Below are 26,252 nucleotides of genomic sequence, written 5' to 3'. Positions count from 1 at the left end.
CCCAAACCATGCTGCCCCCACCGCCATACTTCACAGTTGGGATGAGGTTTTGATGTTGGTGTGCTGTGCTTATTTTTCTCCACACATAGTGTTGTGTATTTCTTCCAAACAACTCAACTTTGGTTTCATCTGTCCACAGAATATTTTGCATGTATTGCTGTGGAACATCCAGGTGCTCTTGTGCAAACTGTAAACGTGCAGCAATGTTTTTTTTGGACAGCAGTGGCTTCCTCTGTGGTATCCTCCCATGAAATCCATTCCTGTTTAGTGTTTTACGTATCGTAGATTCGCTAACAGGGATGTTAGCATATGCCAGAGACTTTTGTAAGTCTTTAGCTGAAACTCTAGGATTCTTCTTCACCTCATTGAGCAGTCTGCGCTGTGCTCTTGCAGTCATCTTTACAGGATGCCCACTCCTAGGGAGAGTAGCAGCAGTGCTGAACTTTCTCCATTTATAGACAATTTGTCTTACTGTGGACTGATAAACACAGCAAGGCTTTTGGAGATATTTTATAACCCTTTCCAGCCTTATGCAAGTCAACAATTCTTAATCGTAGGTCTTCTGAGAGCTCTTTTGTGCCAGGCATCATTCACATCAGGCAATGCTTCTTGTGAAAAGCAAACCCAGAACTGGTGTGTGTTTTTTATAGGGCAGTGCAGCTGTAACCAACACCTCCAATCTCATCTCATTGATTGGACTCCAGTTGGCTGACACCTCACTCCAATTAGCTCTTGGAGATCTCATTAGTCTAGGGGTTCACATACTTTTTCCAGCTGCACTGTGAATTTTTACATGGTGTGTTCAATAAAAACATGGTAACATTTAATTCTTTGTGTGTTATTTAGTTTAGGCAGACTGTGATTGTCTATTGTTGTAACTTAGATGAAGAACAGATCACGTTTTATGACCAATTTTATGACCAATTTGCAGAAATCCATATAATTCCAAAAGGGTTCACATACTTTTTATTGCAACTGTACAAACCCATGAGTACAAGTCCTTAGAAGAGCAATGGACTCTCTTCAGCTGAGATCTCAGAAGCAGTGTTAATTTAGTCGACTAAAACAATTTAGTCGACTAAATGAATACTATTTTAGTCTACTAAAATACGACTAAAAGTAAAACAATTGAGATGACTAAAATACGACTAAAACTAAAATGCCATTTTAGTCCTAAGACTAAAACTAAATCGAAATTTGCTGCCAAAATTAACACTGCTCCTAAGCTCTACATCCACGATCAAACATCCTCATCATCACCCGATTGCTCTACATTTGGCAGGATCGGACTGCAGAAATGATGGTGCCAGTACCTGTGAATTAAAAAAATATTACAAAAACATTCAGATTTTCAAAACTGAACACAAGTGTTTACCTCCTCGTTGGAATACCAATAAAGGGATGCGTCCTTTAAAATAAACCAGTATTTTTTCCACTTCTGTGAGAAATAGCTCTTTGCATCTTTCTTTTTCCATAGCCACCCCTCACAATCGCCACGACCCAAGTCTTTACACGATATGCGTCTTTTGCTTTTCCCAGGAACAGGACCTTGAAGACAAGCACAATGCATATAGATGAGCCATAACTATTACACAAATTAAAGTAACACTAAATGAAATCCGCATCCTCCAAGAATAATACATACACATCTACTACTTAATGGCTCTGTAATCTATTTTTCTTGAAATTGTTTGTTTTTTGCCTCCTTGTGACATCCTTCATGAGCTCCTGAATCTTTCCCCTCCCCCACTTCCATTTATTTGGAACAAGCATTGCACATTGGTTATGGTCATATACACTGCTCTATGTACACTATTAGGCTGCTTTCACACTAAGGCGCTTTACAGGTGCTACAGCGCTAAAAATAGCGCCTGCATAGCGCCTATAAAGAGCCTCTCCTGTGTCTCCAGTGTGAAAACCCGAGGGCTTTCACACTGGAGCGGTGCCCTTGCAGGACGGTAAAAAAAGTCCTGCAAGTAGCATCTTTGCAGCGCTGTAGGAGAGGTGTATACACCACTCCTAAAGCACCCCTGCCCATTGAATTCAATGCAGTGGGGCTTTGCGGGCGATTTTAACCCTTCGGCCACTAGCGGGGGTCAAAAGTGCCCCACTAGTGGCCAAATAGTGCCACTAAAACGACACTTTACCACTGACACCCCCCAATGCCTCAGTGTGAAAGCACACTTAATCCCATAGTCCATCTCAGGAGTGAGCAGGAGAGGCTGGCTACGTTCCTACATAAACTGGAATCATAGAGAAAAAAAACTAGACATGTGCGGTTCGTTTCGCTCCGAACTGAAATTAGGAAACATTTTCGTTATTCGGATGTAACCGAATTTCCGAATTACAATAGTACCGAATTTAAATGAATCCAAAATAACGAAAACAATTTGAAGTTTTCAAATTCAAATAGTTTTCAAATTTCCAAAGAGAATAAAATAGAATAGTAAATAAAGGGAATAGAATAGAAAAAAAGAATACAATAGAAAAGAATATAACAGAAAATAGAATAGAATATAATAGAGTAAAACAGAACAAAATGGACTAGAATATAATAGAAAGAAACTGAATAGCATAGAAAGAAAAGAACTATCTTAAATTTGAATTTCAAATAGAATTAATTTGAATACATAAGAAAAGAATAGAACAGAAAAGAATAGAATAGAAAAAAATAGAATAGACTATAATATAATACAAGTAAAAAAGAGGCGTTTCACCAGGCCTACAGAAACCCCACTCAGCGCCAGGTTGCGATGCTAGTCGCAGAGCTGCTAACAAGCATGCAAATAAAATTTCATAAATGAATAATAATAAATAGCACCCACTTTGTAAAAAGGGGGAAATACAACCTAAACACAGAGAGCAGCTGTTTAAACACAAAAGATCACATACAGATATAATGTTTCAAAAAATCTAAAAATAGACTATAATGACACACTAAAACAGCGCTAATGTTGAACTATCATCCAATAGACACGTGGCCAACTACACATGCATAAGGAAATCCATTATAGGAACATCCTTAAAGAGAAAGTCCCTTAAAGAAATAAGTGATGCAGAGTTCAGGGTGTACTTCAACCAGGTCATCAGTTGATAATAAAAGGAATTCTTAACGTGCACCTTCCACCGATCACTCAGGATTCCACCCAGTGTAGACACACTCCCCCTAGGGGGTTAAACTCACCAGAGTTGGAAAATAATAAAACATTCAGAATAATCCAAATCAGCAAACTGGAGTTGACATCACTCATAAGGGATCAGGGATGTTCAGGGCTCATAATGCATCAAAAACAAGAAGAGAGGCATAATAGCGTAATCCTGTTTATTGATTAAACCCCTTCCACCACATAAAAAACTCCCCTTCAATATGTACACGTACATCAAATCATAAAATCAATAAGCAATCATAGAAGCAGGTAGTAGGAGCGTGTTTTACTTCACCATGAACCGTCAGCGCCGCCAGATAGGAACCGCGATTCACTTCCTCTGTCGAAGTCAGGATATGACGAAACGCGTCAGGGCGTGGCTTACGCGACATAGGAAGTGACGTGTGCGCTCCACCTGAGCCTACTGCACAACTAGGAAGTGAATCGCGGTTCCTATCTGGCGGCGCTGACGGTTCATGGTGAAGTAAAACACGCTCCTACTACCTGCTTCTATGATTGCTTATTGATTTTATGATTTGATGTACGTGTACATATTGAAGGGGAGTTTTTTATGTGGTGGAAGGGGTTTAATCAATAAACAGGATTACGCTATTATGCCTCTCTTCTTGTTTTTGATGCATTATGAGCCCTGAACATCCCTGATCCCTTATGAGTGATGTCAACTCCAGTTTGCTGATTTGGATTATTCTGAATGTTTTATTATTTTCCAACTCTGGTGAGTTTAACCCCCTAGGGGGAGTGTGTCTACACTGGGTGGAATCCTGAGTGATCGGTGGAAGGTGCACGTTAAGAATTCCTTTTATTATCAACTGATGACCTGGTTGAAGTACACCCTGAACTCTGCATCACTTATTTCTTTAAGGGACTTTCTCTTTAAGGATGTTCCTATAATGGATTTCCTTATGCATGTGTAGTTGGCCACGTGTCTATTGGATGATAGTTCAACATTAGCGCTGTTTTAGTGTGTCATTATAGTCTATTTTTAGATTTTTTGAAACATTATATCTGTATATAATATAATACAAAAGAAAATTAAAAGAATAGAATAGTATAGAATAGAAAGAATATAACCATTTCCCAAATATCAAAAAGAATCAATTCAAATTTGAATAGAATAGAAAACAACAGAATAGTATAGAAAAAAACAACAGAATAGAAAGAATATAACCATCTTCCAAAATTTGAATGTCGAATAGAATACATTTGAATAAAGAATAAAATAGACAAATAGAAAAAATAATACAATTAAAAAAACAATAGAATATAATAGAATAAAAATAATATAACCATTTCCCAAAATTCAAACAGAATCCATTTGAATAGAATATAAAAGAATAGATTAGAATAGGAAGATGGTTATATTCATTATATTCTGTTGTTTTTTTTCTATACAATTGTGTTATTTTCTGTTCTATTCTTTTCTATTCAAATTGATTCTATTTGAATTGTGGGAAATAGGTATATTATTTTTATTCTGTTCTATTCTAGAAAGAATAGAAAATAATAGATTCAAATAGGAAGATGGTTATATTCATTCTATTCTGTTTTTTTTTTTTTTTTTTATACTATTGTGTTATATTCTATTTTTTTTCTATTCTATTCATATTCAAATTGATTCTATTTGAATTTTGGAAAATGGTTATATTATTTCTATTCTATTGTTTTTTTTAAATTATATTCTTTTTTATTCTATTCAAATTTCAGATGATGGTTATAATCTATTTGAGTAAATGTTGTTATTCTATTCTATGCCTTTTTATTCTATTCCATTCTATTCTTTTATTTTCTATCCTGTTTTGTTCTGTTTTAACTCTATTATATTCTATTCTTTTATTTTCTGTTATATTCTTTTCTATTCTATTTTTCTATTCTATTTCTTCTTTTTCTATTCCATTTTATTCTCTTTGGAGATAAGAAAACTAGTCGAATTAGAAAACTATTCGAAAACTTTTCAAATCGATACGAATTTGAATCGATTTGAATACGAATATCCAAAACAAATTCCGAAAACAAATTAAACGGATTAAACAAATTTAACTAAACAAATTTATGTAAATAATGAATCGAAACAAATATTTTCCTTCTGTACATGTCTAGAAAAACGTAGAGAGCCTCTAACTGGAAGTTAAAATAAAAATTTTGGAGGAGGCTGAGAGCAAAAGAAAATACTTTTCTGAGTTAGAGCCCTTTCACACTGACATCGATGGGGCATCGGTGGTAAAGCTAGCGGCGCTTTACCGTTGTTTTAGAAGTGCTTTTCGGCCATTAGCGAGGCGCTTTTAACCCCCGCCAGCAGCCGAATAAAGGGTTAAAAGCAACTGCAAAGTGCTGCTGTGCTTTGCAGGCGCTTCCCATTGATTTCAATGGGCAGGGGCGCTTTAGGAGCGGTGTATACACCACTCCTAAAGCGCCTTAAAGAAGCTGCTTGCAGGACTTATTTTGACGTCCTGCCAGCGCAGTGCCCCAGTGTGAAAGCACTCGGGCTTTCACACTGGGATTGCAGATGAGGCGCTTTACAGGCATTGTTTTTAGCACTAAGACGTCTGAATAACGCCTCCAGTGTGAAAGGGGTCTTAAAGAAGCACTTCATTTGTGTTCTCTTAAAAAATGTTGCTTTAAATAGTTTGTTTGGGTCAAGTAACTATTTACTGCACTAACAGGTGCGCTTGCTGGGCATGCTGTATAAATTCGATGTAGCCTCAGCTGCATAAAGTATACAGTGCTGTGTTCCAGCAGTGGGACAAGAACTTCCCGTCACACACCCAGACCAAAATAGAGTCAGACTCAGCCATTAACAGGGAGCTTTGTGTTCGCTAAGGCCCCTTTCACATGGGCAATCCGATCAGGTCTGCCTGTCAGTTTTTTTCCGGTGGACCTGATAGGACCCTCCAGTCTCTTGAATGGAGTGGTTGCTGTCAGTGGACACATGTCTGCTGACACCCACCACCATCCGATCCTCCAAAAACAGATGGATGGTGGTCCTATTCCTCATATGTTCAGGGGATCGGATGGCATCAGAGGGAAATGGACAGGCAGTTTCCATCTGATTGCCCCATAGAGGAGAGCAGGACTGTGTCCGCGTCCGTTCTGCATAGCGGTGTGGACACGGACCTGTCATTCCCCTGCTCAGCAGGGATCAATGGAGAGATCCCCCACTGAGCAAGAGAATTCCACTTAGTGGAAGCGCCCATGTGAAAGGGGCCTACATGAATACAAAGCTTCCTTTCATTGGCTGAGGCAGAAAGGCGGGAGGAGGAAGTCGCAAACTCTGCCACAGTCAGGAAGTTTTGTATTAATTCATAGAATACAAAGCTCCGTATGAATGGCTGAGCAGCACTCAGCCTGACTATATTTTGTTCTGGGAATGGGGCAGAAAATTCTTGTCCCACTGCCTGAACAGAGAGCTGTATACTGTATGCAGCTGAGGTCACATACAATTAAAGGCTGAGTTCACCTTTATGAAGATTTAATAAACGCACAGAATTTTGTGATTGAAAAAAATGTGCATTTTTTTTTTTACAGGAGCCTGAAAAGCATTGCAATGCCAGGCTCCTTCACAGTCTTCCTCTAGATTTGTGTCCGTATCCCCATGCAGGTTGATACAAAACTAGAGGAAGAATGAATGATCAGCGCACTCGCAGACCACTCCAACTACAAATATGTCTGCCATGGTGGCATACAGGCCCTGCAATTCATTAATTCACAGGAATCTGTGAATGAAGGATGTGGCTGTGTGGGCAGAGTTTTTAAAATGTGACAGCAGATGTGAGGATAGGATCTCCCACCCACTGTAAGAAGGGGTGAGAAATAGCAATATGTTACCAAAGGTGAACTTGTCCTTTAATATAGCTCGCCCAGCAAGCACACCTGTTAAAGCAGTGAACAGTTCTTTGGCCAGCTTGGCTAACTAAAGGGCCAACTATTTAAAGGGAAATTAAAAGTGGCTTTAGATTTTGGGCATTCTAGATGACTGCTAATGCCGTGCCTGCGAAAACAAACCTAAGTGAAACAATCCAGAAATTAAAAAAACAAAAAACATTCCCAGACAAAGTACTGCCTGCATGGTAGAAGTTGTTATGCAGCAGATTGTGTGCTGAGGGTATCGGGACGTGCGGATAACCACACTCTGGTACATATGCTGCAAGAAACAAATTTAAACTGGCACAAACAAACAGCCTGCTGCAGAGAAAATAAACATATACATGACACCGAGATTACGGTAAATAAACCGCACACTGAAATGGCGCTGTGTGTTTGCTTTGTAAGAACGACATTATGTATTTATGAAGAAGATGGAAGATCAAAAGCAGGCCTGCTCTTCTCTCTGACTGCAGTTGTGGGTGACTTCAGATACAACAAAATGTCCCCGAGCGCTTTCCGTCTCGAGAGGCTGCTATTTAATGGGTAAATCTAGAGGTCTGTAGGAAAGTTCTGGTTACATAATGTGCTATCTGATATCCTACTGGTGACCTGTGCTGCTGAAGGGGATAGAGGGCTTCTTTTTACAATGTTCTAATTCACATCAACCTACTGGAAATTTGATAATATTTTTATTCCCATGTTTCTAGAGAAAAGTAGGGAGCATACTATAAACACTCTGCAAATTATATATGTCAACTGTGAACCTTATGGTATTTGACCATTTGTAATCGGTCGTGGGTGACTTAGGAGACACCATGGTGTGTTTGGTGTCACCTAATAAGATGCAGCTTTTAAAAGTGTATGTCCTGCCCAGCCAAAACGCTATGCCTTCAGTCATTTTTTTCATCTCTCCATCTATTAAATCTTCTGCCCTTGTTGTTTTAACTTTGGATAGTAAAACATTTTTTTTATGCCACTAAATATCTTATACAGCCCACTTCCTGTTTCTTGTCTGGTAAAAAAACCTAGGCTTATGACATCGAGTTTGCCAGCAAGGAGAGGGGGGGAGTCATAAGAGGACCAATGAGAGCTGCAGAGCTGGAGGTGTGCTTCTGTCCATCTGTGTAAATCCAGGAAGTGAACAGGCAGCAGCTTCAGCTGCCCACAGGTAAAATGGCTGTAGCCAGACCTAGTTGAGGGAGATTTCAGCAGCAAATTTGGCAAGCACAGAATCACAGTATATATAAAATAATATTGCAAAGTGGTTGGAGGGAAGCTTCAGAATGGCAAAGATGTTTTTATTACAAATTCTGTGAGCAGACTGCAGTTCCTCTTTATGTTTAGGATAGATTGGGGAGTAGCACTGAAGTTAATCTCATATTCATATTTACTTTTCTTAGACAGTTTTGGCAGGAAAACAGAGAAGTACAGTGATGCATGCTCCACTGGACAAAGTTATAAGACATCCAAATGACATAAAAGGAGGAATCTCTTGTGTACAGTCCAATAGGAGCGCTGTATAACATGCAGTAGAGTGCAGCTTCCAAAGTGTAATTTAATGGTCATTTTTGTAATAACATTCATACAGTCTGGTTATCTATGAAAGAGAACAACACTTCTTTTAATTGTATTAATGTTTTTTTTTTGCTATTATTATTAATAGTATTATTAATGTTTCTCTGTTACACCTCTTTCTATGAAATATTCATAATTTTTGTGCCATTCTAATGCCTCTATCTTTCTTGACCCAGTCCGGCAGCTTTCGTGTCCCATGCTGGTCAACACTCCCATCACCGGCACACCAGCTGTAGGAGCATCATATATCCCAGGACCTAGCAGATGATTTTGGGATAGCAAGCTACAATGGCCACGTAACATACATATATCTGTTTACTTCTTTTGGATGCAAGTTGCCAATTGGCTTTTAATATATCCATTACTTTATATCGCTACACTCTTGCGCCCCCTTGTGTTCCTTTTTTTTTCTGGCCATGCCCCTGGAACCTGGAAATCACTTAACCTCTTCAGCTCCGGAAGGTTTATCCCCCCTTCATGATCAGGCCATTTTTGCGATACAGCACTGCGTCGCTTTAACTGACAACTGCGTAGTCATGCAACGCTGCATCCAAATAAAATTGATGTCCTTTTTCCCCACAAATAGAGCTTTCTTTTTGTGGTATTTGATTACCTGTGCAGTTTTTTTTGCGCTATTAACAAAAAAAGGCCGACAATTTTGAAAATCAAGCAATATTTTTTACTTTCTGCTATAAAACACATCCAATTAAAAAAAAAAAAAAAAATGTAAAAAAATCAAATTTCTTCATCAATTTAGGCCAACATATATTCTGCTAAATAATGTTTTTGGTGAAAAAAATCCCAATAAGAGTATATTGTAAACTTTTTAGTGTCTACAGACTATGGGATATTTTTATGCAATTGTTATTGATTTATTTTTTACTAGTAATGGCAGCGATCAGCGACTTATAGCGGGACTGTGACATTATGGCGGACAAATTGGACACCAAGTGACACTTTTGGCACTTTTTTGGGGACCAGTGACATGAATAACAGTGATCAGTGTTAAAAAATATGCACTGTCACTATACCAATGACACTGGCAGGGAAGGGGTTGAGATCAAAGGGTTAAATGAGTGCTTGCTAACTGTGCGGGGGGTGCTTTAACTGTGGGAAGACAGAGATCCAGTGTTCCTGCTTAGCAGAACGACAGGATCTCTGTTTTCCCTACTAACAGATTGGCGATCTGCCTTGTTTACATAGGCAGCCCGCCGTTCTGCTTCTCTCGGGAACAACCAGTGGGTCCCAGTGGATGTCGGGTCTGCTGGACCCACTGATTGGGTCCCACTATTTCCAATCACAGCGTGAGTGGGTTACTGGCGGTGCACATGCGGGCCCAAGATCCAGAACCTGTACATGATTCTGTGCACAGGAGCCGCCGCTCCACAGTACATGTATGTGGGGCGGTTGGCAAGGATTTAAAGAGATTGTAATCTTAAAAAAAAAAAAAAAAAAAAGGAGGCAGGTTAAACAGCACAGTGCTTGTGCTGTCAAAGCTGTCCCTTTCTGTGCTGTAAAATACCTGGTTGATCCTGCCTGTTCCTTTGTCCCCCTTAGTGTGCTGATCATGTTTAATCATGGCTGCTGATCCTCGATTACTGTGGTCAGGTTACGTGCCTCCATCATTCCACTGCTCCCTCTCTCTCTTCTTCTCTCCACTATTAGTAGCTGGCAGTAAAGTTAAATAAATTTTACTACCAGCCCCTCTGTTCTACTAAGCCATCCTACACTGTGTACATGTCCCTGTAAATACCTTATTTCAGTTTGTTTCTGGCCACTTACGAGACCTCTCCTTCTCTGATCTAAGGGCTAGGCTATGGGGGAGCACAGCGATAACGTGACCTATCTGCTGACGTCAGAGGGGGATCTCAGCCCCTCCTGCTATTGTCCTTAGATCCAGGGGGGAGGGGAGCGGCCAGAAGTCAAGTGACTTGCCAGAAACGATCTGAATTAAGATATTTACAGGGACAATTTTATAAAAACATGTACACAGTGTATTTATTTGACTTTACAACAACTTTAAGTAGCCACCAATACTACAGTGATCTCAACTTGCTTCCAAGTCCCATACTTCCAGGGGCATTAACCAGGTATGATATATACATAGTTACATTGGTCCAAGCTGGAGTAATGTAACTGTATAAATATACTAGGCCTAGAATTTATGTTTAAAATGAGGAGCGGTTATAAACATCATTTAACTTTTTAAACATACAAGAGTTGATTTAATATTTGCCATTTGAGAAAGAGTCCATGGTATTGGCGAAAGTCATTCTAAAATTACTAAGAAAAGCTACGTTACTGAAACAGTTTATAATCTGAAGCTAAAACAACCCCATAATCCAATCAGAGGGGATCTCTGAACAATGGTAAATATGGCAATTTTCAAACACACTTTGAAATATTGATTTAATATAGTAAATATAACCTTTGACATGAAATGCAATATTTAAAATCATAACTCATTTAGAGTCTCTGAATCATCGTATCCAGTTGCCATTCTAAATGTCATTAGTTTCACAAGAACTTTCTTCCACACTTTAGGGTCATTTGTATTACCTTTATTTCTTTTCTTGGATTTATGTTGTAGAGAGGATTGCTGGAATGTCTGCAAATGAAAATACTGGAATGAGAACATGACATATAGTTTTACTTTGCGATATACAAATATCTCCTCCTCTGTGCCTGATAAAACACAATTAAAAATCATTTAGTCTGTTGCCATGGTATTACAGATTTACAGCTAAACACCAGAGAACAAAAAAGTTTACGCATCAGCACTGCAAGGGTTAACTGCTTGTTTTGCATAGAGGATGATGATGAAGGTGATGTACTTACCTTATCCACTTGCCAACCGCCCCATAGCAGATTTACTGCCATTTTGTGTAGCATCACACACATTTTATATATATATATATATATATATACACATACACACACACGATTCTGCCCCTCCAAGTAGGGGGCGCGCACACTTCTGCTGTGATTAGTCATGGCAGAAGTTGATCAGTGGGTGCCGGCCAATGAATGTCCACCAGCACCTGCTGATGGTCGAGGAGAGAGGCTGGACAAAGCTCTACATATGTAAACAACGCAGAGCTCCATCCTGACAGGGTGGGGGGGGGGAGTGATGGACTTTCTTTCCCATTTTCTCTCTCATCACATCCCTTAGTAAAAACAGCACACATAGTACACACAAACACTGGTTAGGCACAACTCTTTGATCGCCCTAGATGTTTAACACCTTCCCAGCCAGGGTCATTAGTACAGCGACAGTGAATGTTTTTAACACTGATTACTGTATTAGTGTCACTGGTTCCCACAAAGTGTCAGTGTCAGAATGTACTCTGCAATATCGCAGTCTTGCTATAAAAACTGATCGCCGCAATTACTAGTATAAAAAAAAAATATATATAAAAATTCCACTATATATCCCATAGTTTGTAGAAGCTTTAATTTTTTACGCAAACCAATATACGCTTATTGGGATTTTTTTTATCAAAAATATGTAGCAGAATACATATTGCCCTAAACTTATGAAGAAATTTGATTTTTTTCCAATTTTTTAATTGGATATGTTTTATAGCAGAAAGTAAAACATTTTTTTTTTTTTTTTTTTTACAAGAATCTTTTATGGTTTATAGTGCAAAAAATAAAACCAGCAGAGGTGATCAAATACCACAAAAAGAAAGCTCTATTTGTTGGGAAAAAAATGACAAATGTAATTTGGGTACAGCGTTGCCAGTTGTCAGTTAAAAAAATGCAGTAAATCTTCCAGAGGGCAAGTGGTTATTCCCTACTCCTACAGGCTACTATAATACCAATCCCCTGAAGCTGCTCCTCTTTGTGCCCAAATGGTTGCAGCTTTGACATCACCCTGTACAGTACAAGACCATCAGTCCTACATTGTAAGTGAGGTTGTTGAGGGCCCGCCTACGACCCAGGGTGTCAGACAGCGGAGGAGTATGCCAGTTGCCGAGGGAGAGAAGAATAATCTAAGTATACTGCTTTATGTTTCATCTCAAATGAGCAGTTAAATCGTTGTAGTGTGGAGAGAGACCAACTACAAGAGTAAAGTTCTTTGCTCTCTGAAGTTTAGCTGTATGATGTCCTTCACACCTATATGCTGTCCACTGTTTTGCAGTGAGATACCCATGGAACATCCAATTGCCTTCAGAGGATTAATAAGATGTTTTTTTTTTTTTTCTGGAGCAAATGGGTCCATGCTTTACATTTTTTTTTTGCCTTCCTCTGGATCAACTGTGGGTATAGGGTTCTGTATATAGAGGTTTTCTATTTATTTATTTTTCTACTGGTTGAACTAGATAGACTTTTATCAACCTATGTAATGGCATGCACATTAACGTGAGTTGTTTTGTGTGTTAATTTCTGCTGCATTAAGGCACTGCATAAAAGCAGCTCATTCATTCTGAATAGATGGCAATGTACCATAAATGCAGGGAAAAAAAACGTAAGAAAGCACAGATGCGTTAAGGTGCATTTTGCACTGCAGTACACATCACCATCGATCTGGTAGCAATATCACATAATATAATGCGGGTTGTACCACTCATTACCACAATACATAGGTGTGAAGCAAGACTAAAAGAAAAACTACTAACCCCGGAGAGAGCAGAATCTGGTGCAGCTCTGTATAGAAACCAATCAGCTTTCAGGTTTTTTTTTGTCAACGCTTAATTGAACAAGCTGAAGTTAGCAGCTGATTGGCTACCATGCACAGCTGCACCAAATTTTGTACTCTCCAGTTTTAGTAAATCAACCCCACAGACTCACAGACACTTGAAAATCAAGGTCAAACCCAAAGGATCCTAAAGCTGATGTCCTTGTTTCATGTCTCTTTAAATAGTTTGTTTGGACCAAGCTGGTCCAAATAAATGAATTGCTTCGAGCTGCAGTGTCGCTAAGCACTGTAGGTACTATATATAACCTCAGCTACCTACTGTACACAAAACAGCGCTGAGCATCACTCAGCCATTCATAGGCAGCTGTGTATTCTGTGAATGAGTACAAAGCTTCCTATGATTGGCTGTAAGAGTGATGTCATCAGCCAGCCCCTCTCACTCAGCCAATCAGTGGAAGCTTTGTATTCATTCTCAGAATACAAAGTTGCCTATGAATGGCTGAGTGCCGCTCAGCCAGACTCTGTTTTGTTTTGTTGCAGGTGAGAGACGGGAAGTCTCAGTCTCACAGCTGGAATCCAGAACTTTGTACTGTATGTAGCTGAAGTTACATACAGTACATAAGGAAAGCAAAAAGAGGAGAGAGAAGCAACAAGCCAATCCTTTAAACAGCTTAGGAATTTATTCAGTATATAGGTATAAAACAACACTAATAACTTGTGTTGAAAATGTTGGAGCACTTGCAGAGTGCTAGAGCGGATGGGAGCTTCCACGTGCAGTGCCACAGGAGCACAGGAGGACCGCTGGGAAGTCTCTATTGAGGGATCCATGAGCGCCATGCATTAGCTGGAGCCTTGGTAAGCCTCATGGAGACGTCGGCTGTGTGTCTCTGGGTGGGAGTGGTCCAGGGCTGTCAAACTGGAGAGCCGCCCACACGCTGTCTGGCAAATCAGAACGTGTTTCGAAGGCACGGCCACGCCTCCATCAGATGATGAAGGTATGGCCGTGGACAGCCATGGACCACTCCCACCTAGAGACACACAGCCGACGTCTCCACGAGGCTCCAGCTAACACACGGTGCTCGTGGATCCCTCAATAGAGACTTCCCGGCGGTCCTCCTGTGCTCCTGTGACACTGCATGTGGAAGCTCCCACCCGCTCTAGCACTCTGCAAGTGCTCCAACATTTTTCACGCAAGTTTTTAGTGTTGTTTTATACCCATATACTGAACAAATTCTTAAGCTGTTTAAAGGATTGGCTTGGCGCTTCTCTCTTCCTTTTGCTTTCCTTTTGTTCACAGTGGTCGGGTTCCCCAGCCCGCGCCTGAAGCAGCCTCGCTCCCTTTACAGCCTCCATTTAGAAACTTTTTTTTTTTTAGAGACTAATTTTTAGGGGTTCATCCCCCAGAACTTTTAATCCACTCACCAGTCACATGGTTGCACCTTCATGTATCAGCATGCAGATGCATGCCTTTTCATGTAAATTTTAAGCTTTAATCTTTTTCATCAGATGGTTTAGCGCTGAACATTATATCAATATTGTGTTTCCTCCTAATGACATACAGTACATACAGTGCTTAGATACACTGCAGCACTTAGTGATGCAAATAGTTTATATGGACCAGCAGGGTTCAAACAAACTATTTCATGTGGCATGAAACATGGACATCAGCTGTAAAACACACATTTGTATCTTGATACAGACTGTATACCATAATAAAATGCTGCCAAACATCACTGATTGTGAACAGACTAATTCAACAGTGAAAATGTAGCAACCCATAAAAACCAACTACATTTTAGATTACTTAAAGATCCTCTGTTGGCAAAGTAAATATGTAAAATACAATCCTCCTTGCAGACAGTAATACTTATTTCTTCCTGCTTCTGCCACTGAGCTCTGCTGTAATGAAGAGAAACTGCCACCCTTTGGAGAGTGATAGATTCCCGTTACTCTGATGTACTCAGTCCTGTTCTGCCAACAGGAGGATCAACAAAGCACAATGGTAGACCGAGAGTCCAACACTCAAGGGTCAGTCTTCTCTTCATTACAGCATACAGTAGATCAGTATAAAAAAAAAAAAGAAAAAAAGAAAAACAATGAATAGTGCCCTGTGAAATCAGTGAACAAACATAATGGAAGCTATCCTATAAAGTGAACAGGTCACCAAATGCTGCGGGAAAATTTTATTAAAGGATGAGGCGCTAGTGATGTTCAGTGAATCAAAAATGCAAATACAAATAAATAGCAAGCTACAAATCCATGTATGATAAATCCCAACACCAAATTGTGATACTCAAAATCGGATTCCTAGTTCTTCACCACAAGTGCTCAAGAGATGGGTGGCCATTCACCAGAGAATTATGACCCCTTTTTACAGGAAGGTCAAACAGCGCTTCTGGAATACCAATTGATTCCACTCCGCTGGCCCCTCGAGATGAAACTAGGATGGGAAAAATGACTCCACAAGAGACACAGCGGGAGGTCTCATAGTGTAGTATTTTTTATAGATAAAAGCAAATGACAACAACAAATGGCGATTGCACTCACGTTACAGTGCCGATCTGGGCACTAGGTGTAATCAGCATATGATCTCACTCCCTGAAGATGCTAATACGGTGAAACGCATGTCGGAGCAGAGGAGCCGCCATTCCAGTTTCTGATCTCACATCCTATCTAGGCTTGGCCTTAGGAGAGACGCGGACTTCATGCTATCCCTTTAGGACTAGCCGACTTGCACATGCTGATTACACCTGGTGCTCGGATCGGCACTGTAACATGTGAGTGTAATCACCATTTGTTGTTATTTGCTTTTATCTATTAAAAATACTACACTATGAGACCTCCCTCTATGTCTCTTATGGAGTCATTTTTCCCATCCTAGTTTCATCTCCAGGGGCCAGTGGAGTGGAACTGTGCTGTCAGTGGAATTAACTGGTATTCCAGAAGCGCTGTTTGACCTTCCTGTAAAAAAGGGTCATAATTCTCTGGCGAATGGCCACCCATCTCTTGAGCAATTGTGGTGAAGAACTAGGAATCCGATTTTGAGCATCACAATTTGGTGTTGGGATTTATCATATATGGACTTTTAGCTTGCTATTTATTTGTATTTGCATTTTTGATTCACTGATCATAACTAGCGCCTCATCCTTTAATATAATTTTCATACAGTAAATCAGTGCCATGGGCAGCAGGAAAGGTGAGCATTAACTATCTTCTTTGTAGCAAGGATTTTGCATAATTATTTTAGTGACTACTGCGTAGCTTTAAACAAAACCCTTTCTGAGAGAACATACAGATTTCCATTACTTCCTATCTTGCAAATGTTTGCTACTTAGCTGCTAAGCTGACCCTCTGTCTCCAATATCTAAATAGACTGCTGTTGGAGTACATCTATACGAAGGTCAGTTTCTCTTCAATATACATTAGAAAGACAAACGAATATACAGATCATACCACTTCTAGTTACATTCTTTCATTGAACATGGCTTCTCTCCTTAACATTATCACCTTCATTAAATAGAATCTTCACTCTTTTAGAATGCTCAGCACCCGACACTTCTGGGTGCATCAAATGTCTGAGTCTGCCCGCTGCACCCCCAACCAGGTCACTACACCACCACAGCAAAGAAGCAGCAGAAGGCTTTTAAATCTCCCAGAAGTGGTATATGTTTAAGATCACCTGTAACTGATAGCCGATACCGGTATCTGTAATTCTATTCAGTGTTGCAGTATAATAGTATAATAGATGTGAATTCAAACATGGTGAGCTTACTAATGCAGATCAAGTTCTTTTAGAAGAACAGCAGCATAGCAGTTTCCATGATTCTCTCAGAAAAGGTTTACTTTAAAGTGAAACTCACCTGGTATTAAAGAAAAAAATGTATCGAAGGTAAAAAAAATAGAGCTCTAATTATTTATTTTCTCCACGTATCAGTCAAAAGTAGCTCAAAGCAGCTCAGAAGGAGGCTAGAAGCCACTGAGAAAGATGTCATACACAACTCCAAAGGATCTGAAGGAGTCTGAAAACATGCTGTATTTACATGGCTGTGCTGCAAAAATGTCCATTATGTGTACTGTGGTGGCACCTTGCCAACATAGCAATTCACAACCATGTATTGCGATATGAGTTACATATTGCACTGTCACCATGTGAATCCATCAGTGGCGTTGCTAGGGGTGGCTTTTGGGGCTATAGCCCTGAATCTGGGGCCCATAGCCCTGAGTCTCTGCAGGGGTTCCCAAGGAGAGGGGAGGCTCTCTGGGGACCTTGATTTAAGAGGGAGGCTCTCTGGGGGGCTCTCTGGGGACCCTGATGCAAGGGGGAGGTTTTCTGGGGATATATACATACACACACATATATTATATACATGTGTATGCCCGCCCAAGCGTATGACTTTCTTTACTACGCTGCTATGAGCTCTAGCCCCAGATCTTTTGTAGACCTAGCATGCCCCTGGAATCCATGCTTCGTCTTCAAATTGATACCTGTGCCTCTGTGAAACACATTTTCTGAGCATAGGCTGTACACAAGACCTCAACTTCTCTCCGGAAAGAGATTATGGGGTTGATCTACTAAAGGCAAATAGGCTGTTCACTTTGCAAGAGAAGTTGCACTTTGCAAAGGAATTTTCCCCAGAGCTTAGCGAAGAATACTCAATCATGTTGCCTATATGGCAAAATTTTTTAATTCTAAAAGCTCAGGCTCCCCACTAGATCCGCACTTGAACACTGCGTTCATCTCAGTAATTCCCAAACCCAACAAAAACCACGAGGAAGCTGAAAATTACAGACCCATCTCCCTAATTAATAACGACCTAAACATTTTGACAGAAATTCTCGCCAACCGTCTAGCTTCCTTTATTAAACTATTCTGGTATTATCAAGCTGCCAGGCTGGCCCAGCTCTCCACAGTCTATTCCAGACTTCCTACTCTGGGTTCCCCAAAGACAGCGTCCCCCAATCCTCTCCCTGTCTCTCTCTCAATCCTTCAAAATCTGGGACAATTTAAGAAACAACCCTGCATTAACCTCGAGTTGCCGCCCTCTAGCACACATTTTCAACAATCCTGACTTTACTCCGGGACTGGACATTAAAGCCTTTAGATGGTAGTTGGACAAGGGGTTGTATCGAATCGGACACTTCTTCACTTCCGATGGCCCTATTTCCCTTGAATTTTGTGTGAATCATCTAGAAATCCCTGATTCAGAACATTATAGATTTTACCAAATAAGACACTTCCTCCACCACATTTGGGGGGAGAAAACCTTGCCTCCCAAATTCACGCCATACGAATTATGGTGTGGGCAGTCCACAGAACAGAGGGGCGGAATCTCCATCATCTATCAGTCACTATCTCATCAATCCTTAAAGACCCCATACATGCTCGCTTGGGAGAGCGACCTATCCCTCCACTGGGACATAGAAAGATGGAGGGTCTCCTTTAATAGATCCTTTAAGGGCATTAAGACTATCTCCCTGATAGAATCCAGCCTCAAGGTCATTACTAAATGGTACCTTACCCCAGACAGATTGGCCAAAATGTTTCCGGCAGCAGACCCCAGGTGCTTCGGAGGGTGTCAACTCTCAGGCTCCATGGCCCACATTTGGTGGGAATGCCCGAGATTAAGGCCCTACTGGAGCAAGATTTTCTCCCCGATTCGAAAAGTTACGAAAGTTCAAATCCCGAAAACCCCAGCCATAGCCCTCCTTAATGCAAACCTACCCAAAACACCAAAACAGACGCGTAAATTAATACATTTCATCCTCCTTGGTGCCAAGCTCACCATTGCCAACGCTTGGAAACAACCCAAGGTCTCGTCAAGGCTGCTACACGTAAAAATATCTTGGATTATGTCCCAAGAGAAACTCTCCAGCATTCTCCACAACACCAAAACACAATTTGAAGCTATATGGGAACCTTGGGTGCAGTATATGGGCATTTCCCTTATACCAGGAGTTCAACCGTAAAATTCTTTGGTTTACAGAGGGAGGAGTGGTCCTCTCCCGTTGATAGGCTCTCTACTCTTTCCCTCTCTTCTCCACTCCCTCTCTTTTCCTCTCCCCTCCCTTTTTTACACCCCCCTTCTGCTGAACCCTCTAAGGTACTAGGAAAGTTCCCCCGACTTTAGTGCAATTAGTTCTGCAGAGGGAGGTCTCTCTCACTGGGGCTAGCAAATCATGTCATAGCAACCTCATTGTTTATCCTAGATCCCAGGCCTATCTGGCGAAGATTTGATATGGGTGGCTGGTTGAGATTCGGCCAGGCACAGCGTGATCCCTTTTGGGGTGCCGGCGGAACCTCTCCTTGCCCCGCCCCATTATTGGCTGCAGGCTGGGCGGATTACACATAATTGGAAGAGTTACAGTAGCTTCTTAGGTACCAGTCAATGTGTATGTGTGCGCTTGATTCTTACTTTAAGTTTTAGGCTTATTTCGTACCCCCCACAGGGGAATGTAATGTAATGTTTTGCTTTACTTCTCATTATTTTATATTGTTTATATTTTTGGAAAACCAATAAAATATTTTGAAAGAAAAATTGTCCTGTTCTTTTTTCAATGGTATATGCATACCCTCAGATGCAGATTTTTGGATTTTGTGTTATGGATCTGAACACATTGCATATTTACGCACTGGAATGAATGTCTCCATTGAAAACATTGCAGCTGCATACAGATCTATTAACTACTTAATGACCGGAAGATTTTCCCCCTTAATGACCAGGTAATTTTTTTGTGATACGGCACTGTCACTTTAACTGACAATTGCGCAGTCGTGCAGCTCTGTACCCAAACAATTGAGGTCCTTTTTTTCCCCACTTATAGAGCTTTCTTTTGGTGGTATTTAATAACCTCTGCGATTTGTATTTTTTGTGCTATACAAAATATATAACAAAAAAAGACCGTCAATTTTGAAAAAAAAAAATTCAATATTTTTTACTTTTTGCTATAATAAATATCCCCCCCAAAAAAAAAAACCCACAAAAAACCCCCAAAATTTCTTTATCAGTTTAGGCCAATATGTAGTCTTCTACATATTTTCGGGAAAAAAATAAAATAAAAAAATAAAAATCACAATAAGCGTATATTGGTGGGTTTGTGGAAAAGTTATAGCATCTACAAAATAGGGGATAGATTTATGGCATTTTTATTATTATTTTTTTTTACTAGTAATGGTGGTAATCAGCGTTTTTTAGCGGGACTGCGACATTGCGGTGGACACTTTTGACACTTTTTTGGGACCAGTGACATTTATACTAAAAAAAATGCACTGATTATTGTATAAATGACACTGGAAGGGAAGGGGTTAACATTGGCGGTGATCAGGGAGTTAAATGTGTTCCCTGAGAGGGGTTTCTAACTGTGGGTGGAGGGGACAGACTGGGAGTACAGAGAGATCACTGTTCCTAATCACTAGGAACAGATGATCACTCTGTACTTCCCGGTCAGAATAGGGATCTGTTTGTTTACATTGACAGATCCCCGTTCTGGCTCTCTCTGGAGTGAACACGGGTGGCTGGCAGACATCGCGGCCGCCAGCCCCGTGCATCAGCTCCCCCTGCCCTGCAGCGGCGCTCGTGCACCTGCTATAGCTGTAAAATGGACCGACGTACAGCTACAGTGATTCGCAGGAATGAGCCGACCTGTAGTATAATGACAGCGGCTGGTCGGCAAGTGGTTAATGAAAAATGGTTGTAAATGCTTTTTTTTTTTTTTTAAAGGCCATGTGCATGAGGCCTTAGGAGAATTATATCTATGAATTACAGACACTGGTGCACATTAATCAAGCAAATTAATGACAAAGTTAGATGCCAATCAGATTTTTAATAAAATATTTGCAACAGTGTTTGTGTATTTGTGATAGCTATGCATGCAACCCTGGGCAAAAAACTGGGGAGAGAAGAGGAGGGAATTTATGAATTAACCTAAGCTTATAGTAAATCTGTCTCATTGCTTCTGTTTAGCATTGTCTTGCTGCGTGACATAAATGATAAATGTCACTTACAGTGATGGAGCTGCAGTGCAAAAGGAGCAACAAAAAGCAGTACATGAGGAAGGCATGCTGCCATTAAGGCTGAAGTTTAGTATTCATAAACCACCCCACCTGCCTGCTGCCTTTCTCTCTCAAGGTACCCCTCTACTCTCCTCCAGTGAGGGCAGAGGCGGCTCAAATGCCCCGTATACACACGATCGGACTTTCCAACAACAAAATCCATTTTTCCGACGGATGTTGGCTCAAACTTGTCTTGCATACACACGGTCACACAAATCTTGTCGGAAATTCTGAACATCAAGAACGGAGTGACGTACAGCACGTACAGAAAAAGGAAGTTCAATAGCCAGTGCGGCTCTTCTGCTTGATTCTGAGCATGCCTGGAACTTTGTGCATCGGAATTGTGTACACACGATCGGAATTTACGACAACGGAAATTTGTTGTCGGAAAATTTGAGATCCAGATCTCAAATTTTGTGTGACGGAAATTCCGATCAAAAATGTCCGATGGAGCCTACACACGGTCAGAATTTCCGACAACAAGCTCCCAACGAACATTTTCCATTGGAAAATCCGACAATATGTACAGGCATTTTTCAGGCGTTTTTGGGCTAAAAAAAAGCGCCTGTAATGTGCCTGAAAAACAGCTTCCCTGCAGTCTCAGTGTGAGAGCCCGAGTGCTTTCACACTGAGGCAATACGCTGGCAGGACGTTAAAAAAACTCCTACAAGCAGCATCTTTGGAGCAGTGTATATATTGAAATGAATGGGCAGCACCCCATGAACCACTGGCAAAGTATCGTTGCAGCGGCACGTTGCGGGTCATTTTAACCCTTTTTCGGGCGCTAGCTGGGGTTAAAAGCGCCTCGCTAGTGGCCGAAATCCTCCGCAAAAATGATGGTAAAGCGCCGCTAAAAATAGCGGCCCTTTACCGCCGACGCCCCAGTGTGAAAGCAGCCTTACTGCTGCATTGAACAGAGCTCAGGTAGCGACATGGGAGGGCAGTGCAATGTAGCAATATTCTGAGCCCAGCCTGCCTGATAATTCTGCCCAGGCAGCAGGGGCAGGACCACAACAGCCTGGGCTTAGAGGATATTGACTGTCATTTAACCTACAGGGCTAAGGACATCTAGAATATAAGTACTGGAAAAAAATATTAGGAGTTTAAAGTATTTCAGCAAAAGCTGTCTTTTTATTTTAGCATTTATTGGGCTTTTTGTATTTTTTATTGTTTGGATGGTGCGCAGCTTCAAAGTATGTTAATGTGGAAAACAATAAGTTAGCATATGCAACGTTTACTGACAGGCATTGATTGGTGGCCTGTAAAAGTCTCATTCTTTGTGTGTGTGTATCCCCATGAGGTCATTTTGTATTCCTTAAATGCACACAATTTGCTGGTAAAATTGGCTATTTTCCTCCAACACACTGAATAAGTCAGAGCAGGATTTGCTTGAAACAGCTATTTTAAAAACACTCAAGTTGTCCAATATCAATGTTATTTTGCTTAGGCAAGATAGAGGTTTTGGATTTAATACTTCCTCTGTTCCGCATTCTATACTGTGCATTTATTAATTAATGAGAATTGTGCTGTTTAAGTCATATAACTGCAAAGCTTATTGCACATCAAACTAACTGAATAAGCACAAAACTCACACTTAGATAAAATGTATTTTAGGAAGAGAACGTTATCTGCAAAAAATGTCTTTTCTGAAATAGGCAACAAATTATGCTAGTACTCTATCTCCATGGAAACTAACTGTACGCCATCACACATCTTGTAAAAAGGAAGATGCAGAGTATACTAATTACAATAAGATACACGTTTTGAATAGATATTTTAATATAATTTGTGTTGGAATAAAAGGACTTAAAAAGAGAAAATGCTAAAAAATGTGAGAAGCACTAAAAAGAATCAAGAAAACATCATACAGAATATAAAACAATTTTGTTACTTTCAGAAGTCCTTAAAGGAAACCTGTCATGACACAAGTATGAAGGCTGCCACTGCTAATTTTCTTTTAAACATGTACCTGTAATAGTTATTAAAAAAGGCCTTCTCAACTTAACTTTTCTTGGTCAGTAATGATTTAAAAAGGTATTAAATCTAGACAACCAGGCAACTAACATCAAGGGTGTCTACGCTCTTCATAAATCACAATTCATGACAGAGGGAGCATTTACAAAGTATGTACAGTAAATCTAATACAATAATTACAAAACAAAAAAAGCAAGAAAAATTGCAATTGTGAATAGATCTAAAATAAGCAAGGGATCATTTCTACTACGTATGATCTAAAATTTAAAAACCCATTTCCTTCCCTGCTCCCCTTCAAACCCCCTAACACACACATATGCTTTTATTGCAACACAAACATACATGAGTGCACAGTGGGGGTTATTTACTAAAGCTGGAGAGTGCAAAATCTGGTGCAGCTCTGCATAGAAACCAATCAGCTTCCATGTTTTATTGCCAAAGCTTAATTGAACAAGTCAGAAGCTGATTGGCTACCATGCACAGCTGCACCAGATTCTCAGTGCACCAGTTTTAGTAAATCCCTATGTGTTCTACTTTGTTGCAAATTTTGCAAACTACCACAAAAAGCAGGCAGAGTAAAAAGCTCTGATCTCTTAATTATTTCAAAATGCTTATCCCAATGGATTAAAAAACCCACCCTAGTGTTGCAGCTAACTATCAAAATATTCATAAACTGGTTGCTAGTCTACAGCTGAAAGTGACCCTGTGGCCAGGCTATGAATAAACTACGAATGACATTTGCATACATTACTGACCCTTACTGACTGCAATGCAAGTGGTTCTATGCAAAAATGTCATAGATAGATAGAGCGTCTTTGGTACAGGTTACTCTTTCATGTTGCTCTGATTCCCCCCCCCCCAATCTGTGACAACCTTTTTATCTTCGCTTTATTTTTATTTTATAGCTCTCCCTGATAACCTGCTTATTTACAGGGTTACAAAGATGCAGCAAACAGACCTCTTCCAGAGCAATCCATAGTGTGCTGAGTTTGGGATTGTGCAATGCCTAAAGCTACTTATATACACTCATTAACACTAGGTATGCTGTTGGTGTTTTATGATCTGGGGATGAACGCTAACCCAACCTATGTATTACTGGCCAGCTCAGGAATTGTTTGCTAAGTGAGCAATAGGCAGTTATGGAATGTACCCACTGGAACTTATTTTAATGTAATAGCCAAGCACAGAGCAGTATGTGCATAGGAACATAACGATTATTACATCTTGCTACTCACATGCCTACAGAAACAAGGGGTGAAATGGGAAGCTGAACACCACATATCCCGTTCTTAGGCTTGATTACATTCATAGGAGTAAGCTCCAAGGAGCAGGGCCCTCTGATTCCTACTGTATCAAATTGTATTGTATTTGTACTGTCTACCCTCAAGTTGTAAAGCGCTACGTAAACTGTTGGCGCTATATAAATACTGTATAATAATAATAATAGGAGTTGATTAACCAAAGGCAAATACTGTAGGCTGTTTGCTTTGCAGGAGAATTTTCTACAGAGCTTTGAGAATGAGATGAAGCTCTGCTGGCTTCCATCATTCAATTATGTGCAAGTAAAAATGCTGTTTTTTATTTGGAATTGTTATGGTTTGCAAAGTAAAAATGATACCACATTCACGAAGCTCTGTCTGGGGCATATTTCCTTGTCAGGCCTGATGAAAGAGGATGTATGCTCTGAAAGAGCTTCCAGTGTTTTGACATCACAAGTGTCATCCCAGTGTAGCCATGCCAGGCAGGGAGCTCTGGAAGCCACCAGAGTGGTGGCCATGGTTGAGAGGGATTGCCTGAGTCATCTTACACAGCAGGACCAGATCTGTCTAGTGCAGCGGGGCTGCCTGCTTGATATGCTTTATACAAATTTTATGTGAGTTGCAATTATGTGATTAAATGTGGTTTGAATTTACCTACTACCAATAGGTGGGTAGCAGCGGCTCCAGTGCCCTCTCCTCCAGCACAGGGGTTTCCGCCGTGCGTCTCCTCTCTCCTCCTCGGCGTCCAATAGAATTGCCTGACATTTTGGCCAATCGGGAAATAGGTCTCACTTGATTGGCCGGGAGGAGATTTAGTGTGAAAATAGCGAATATTCATTCCCTTTTTTCACACAAATGCCCACTCTTTTTTGAAGCCTATTAGAGCCTCTGGCTCTAATCACATGCTTAAAAAAAAAAAAAAAAAAGAAAAACACACCCCCACCATTGGAATCCATATTTTTCGGCTCCCTTTATGTAGATCAGGGGGCCGGATGCATTGATGGGGGGTGGCGCCCGCGCACCCATAATGGATGGGCCACCTCTGCTTACTACGCTCTGATGGCACTGCTGGTTTCTCTTTTTTGATATGTCTGCTTCACGTTCACCTAGTCAGCAGCCACTCTATAATTTTGTTGGACTTTTCCTCACATGAACCATTAGTTGGACTTTTAATATACAACCCTTTCAGTATCAGTGTGCACGATTTATCACATTTATTGTTATTGGATTTGACACTAGTTTTTCCCTACTTTGTCTCTCTGTAAAACACCAGGCACTGCAAAAAAAAAAAAAAATAAAAAATAAAAAAAAATTTAAATTAAAGTAGATCTGTGTTTGATTTGTTTTCCTCTTGGAATTACAACCTGGGATAGTGATCTATTTATTCAATTGCTTTAACTGTAAGGGATGGAAATATACATTGAAGATGATTTGAAAAGTAATTTAGCCATGCTAAAGTCATCCTTTATTTGTCTTCTATTTTATGTAGAATTGTCTATGTTTAACTATGCTGATAAGTTACTAAGTCCACAATTAAGTTTAAGGCCATTCTTGTAACAGGATCTGAGTGTACAGTCAATTACTCTGTAAATATTTTTCATCAATCATGTGTCTTCATAGGCATGCACACGGGGCGTGCCGGGTGTGTCTGGGTGCACCCTTCTCTCCTGCAGCTCTGCCAGCTTCCCTCCTCTCCTTTCCCACAGGCTCCTGCTGCGAACACA

At 40.4% G+C, this 26,252-nt stretch overlaps 1 protein-coding gene across 5 annotated transcripts in view; it reads right to left on the bottom strand.

Annotated features, from left to right (window-relative positions):
* The window catches only part of CNKSR2 (connector enhancer of kinase suppressor of Ras 2), a 465,074-nt gene that overhangs the window by 101,373 nt on the left and 337,449 nt on the right, over positions 1-26,252 (bottom strand). For all 5 annotated transcript variants that reach the window (XM_073616493.1, XM_073616494.1, XM_073616495.1 and 2 more), the window contains 2 exons: positions 11,163-11,211; positions 1,376-1,548 (listed from right to left, as the gene is read on the bottom strand). In XM_073616493.1, the coding sequence (XP_073472594.1) occupies positions 1,376-1,548; positions 11,163-11,211 (222 nt within the window). The remainder of the gene's footprint in view (positions 1-1,375; positions 1,549-11,162; positions 11,212-26,252) is intronic.

This window comes from Aquarana catesbeiana, linkage group LG02 (assembly GCF_042186555.1).
Source record: "Aquarana catesbeiana isolate 2022-GZ linkage group LG02, ASM4218655v1, whole genome shotgun sequence".
Taxonomy (NCBI): domain Eukaryota; kingdom Metazoa; phylum Chordata; class Amphibia; order Anura; family Ranidae; genus Aquarana; species Aquarana catesbeiana.
The sequence above is the reverse complement of the archived record's forward strand: the minus strand, read 5'-3'. Positions and strand labels throughout refer to the sequence as shown.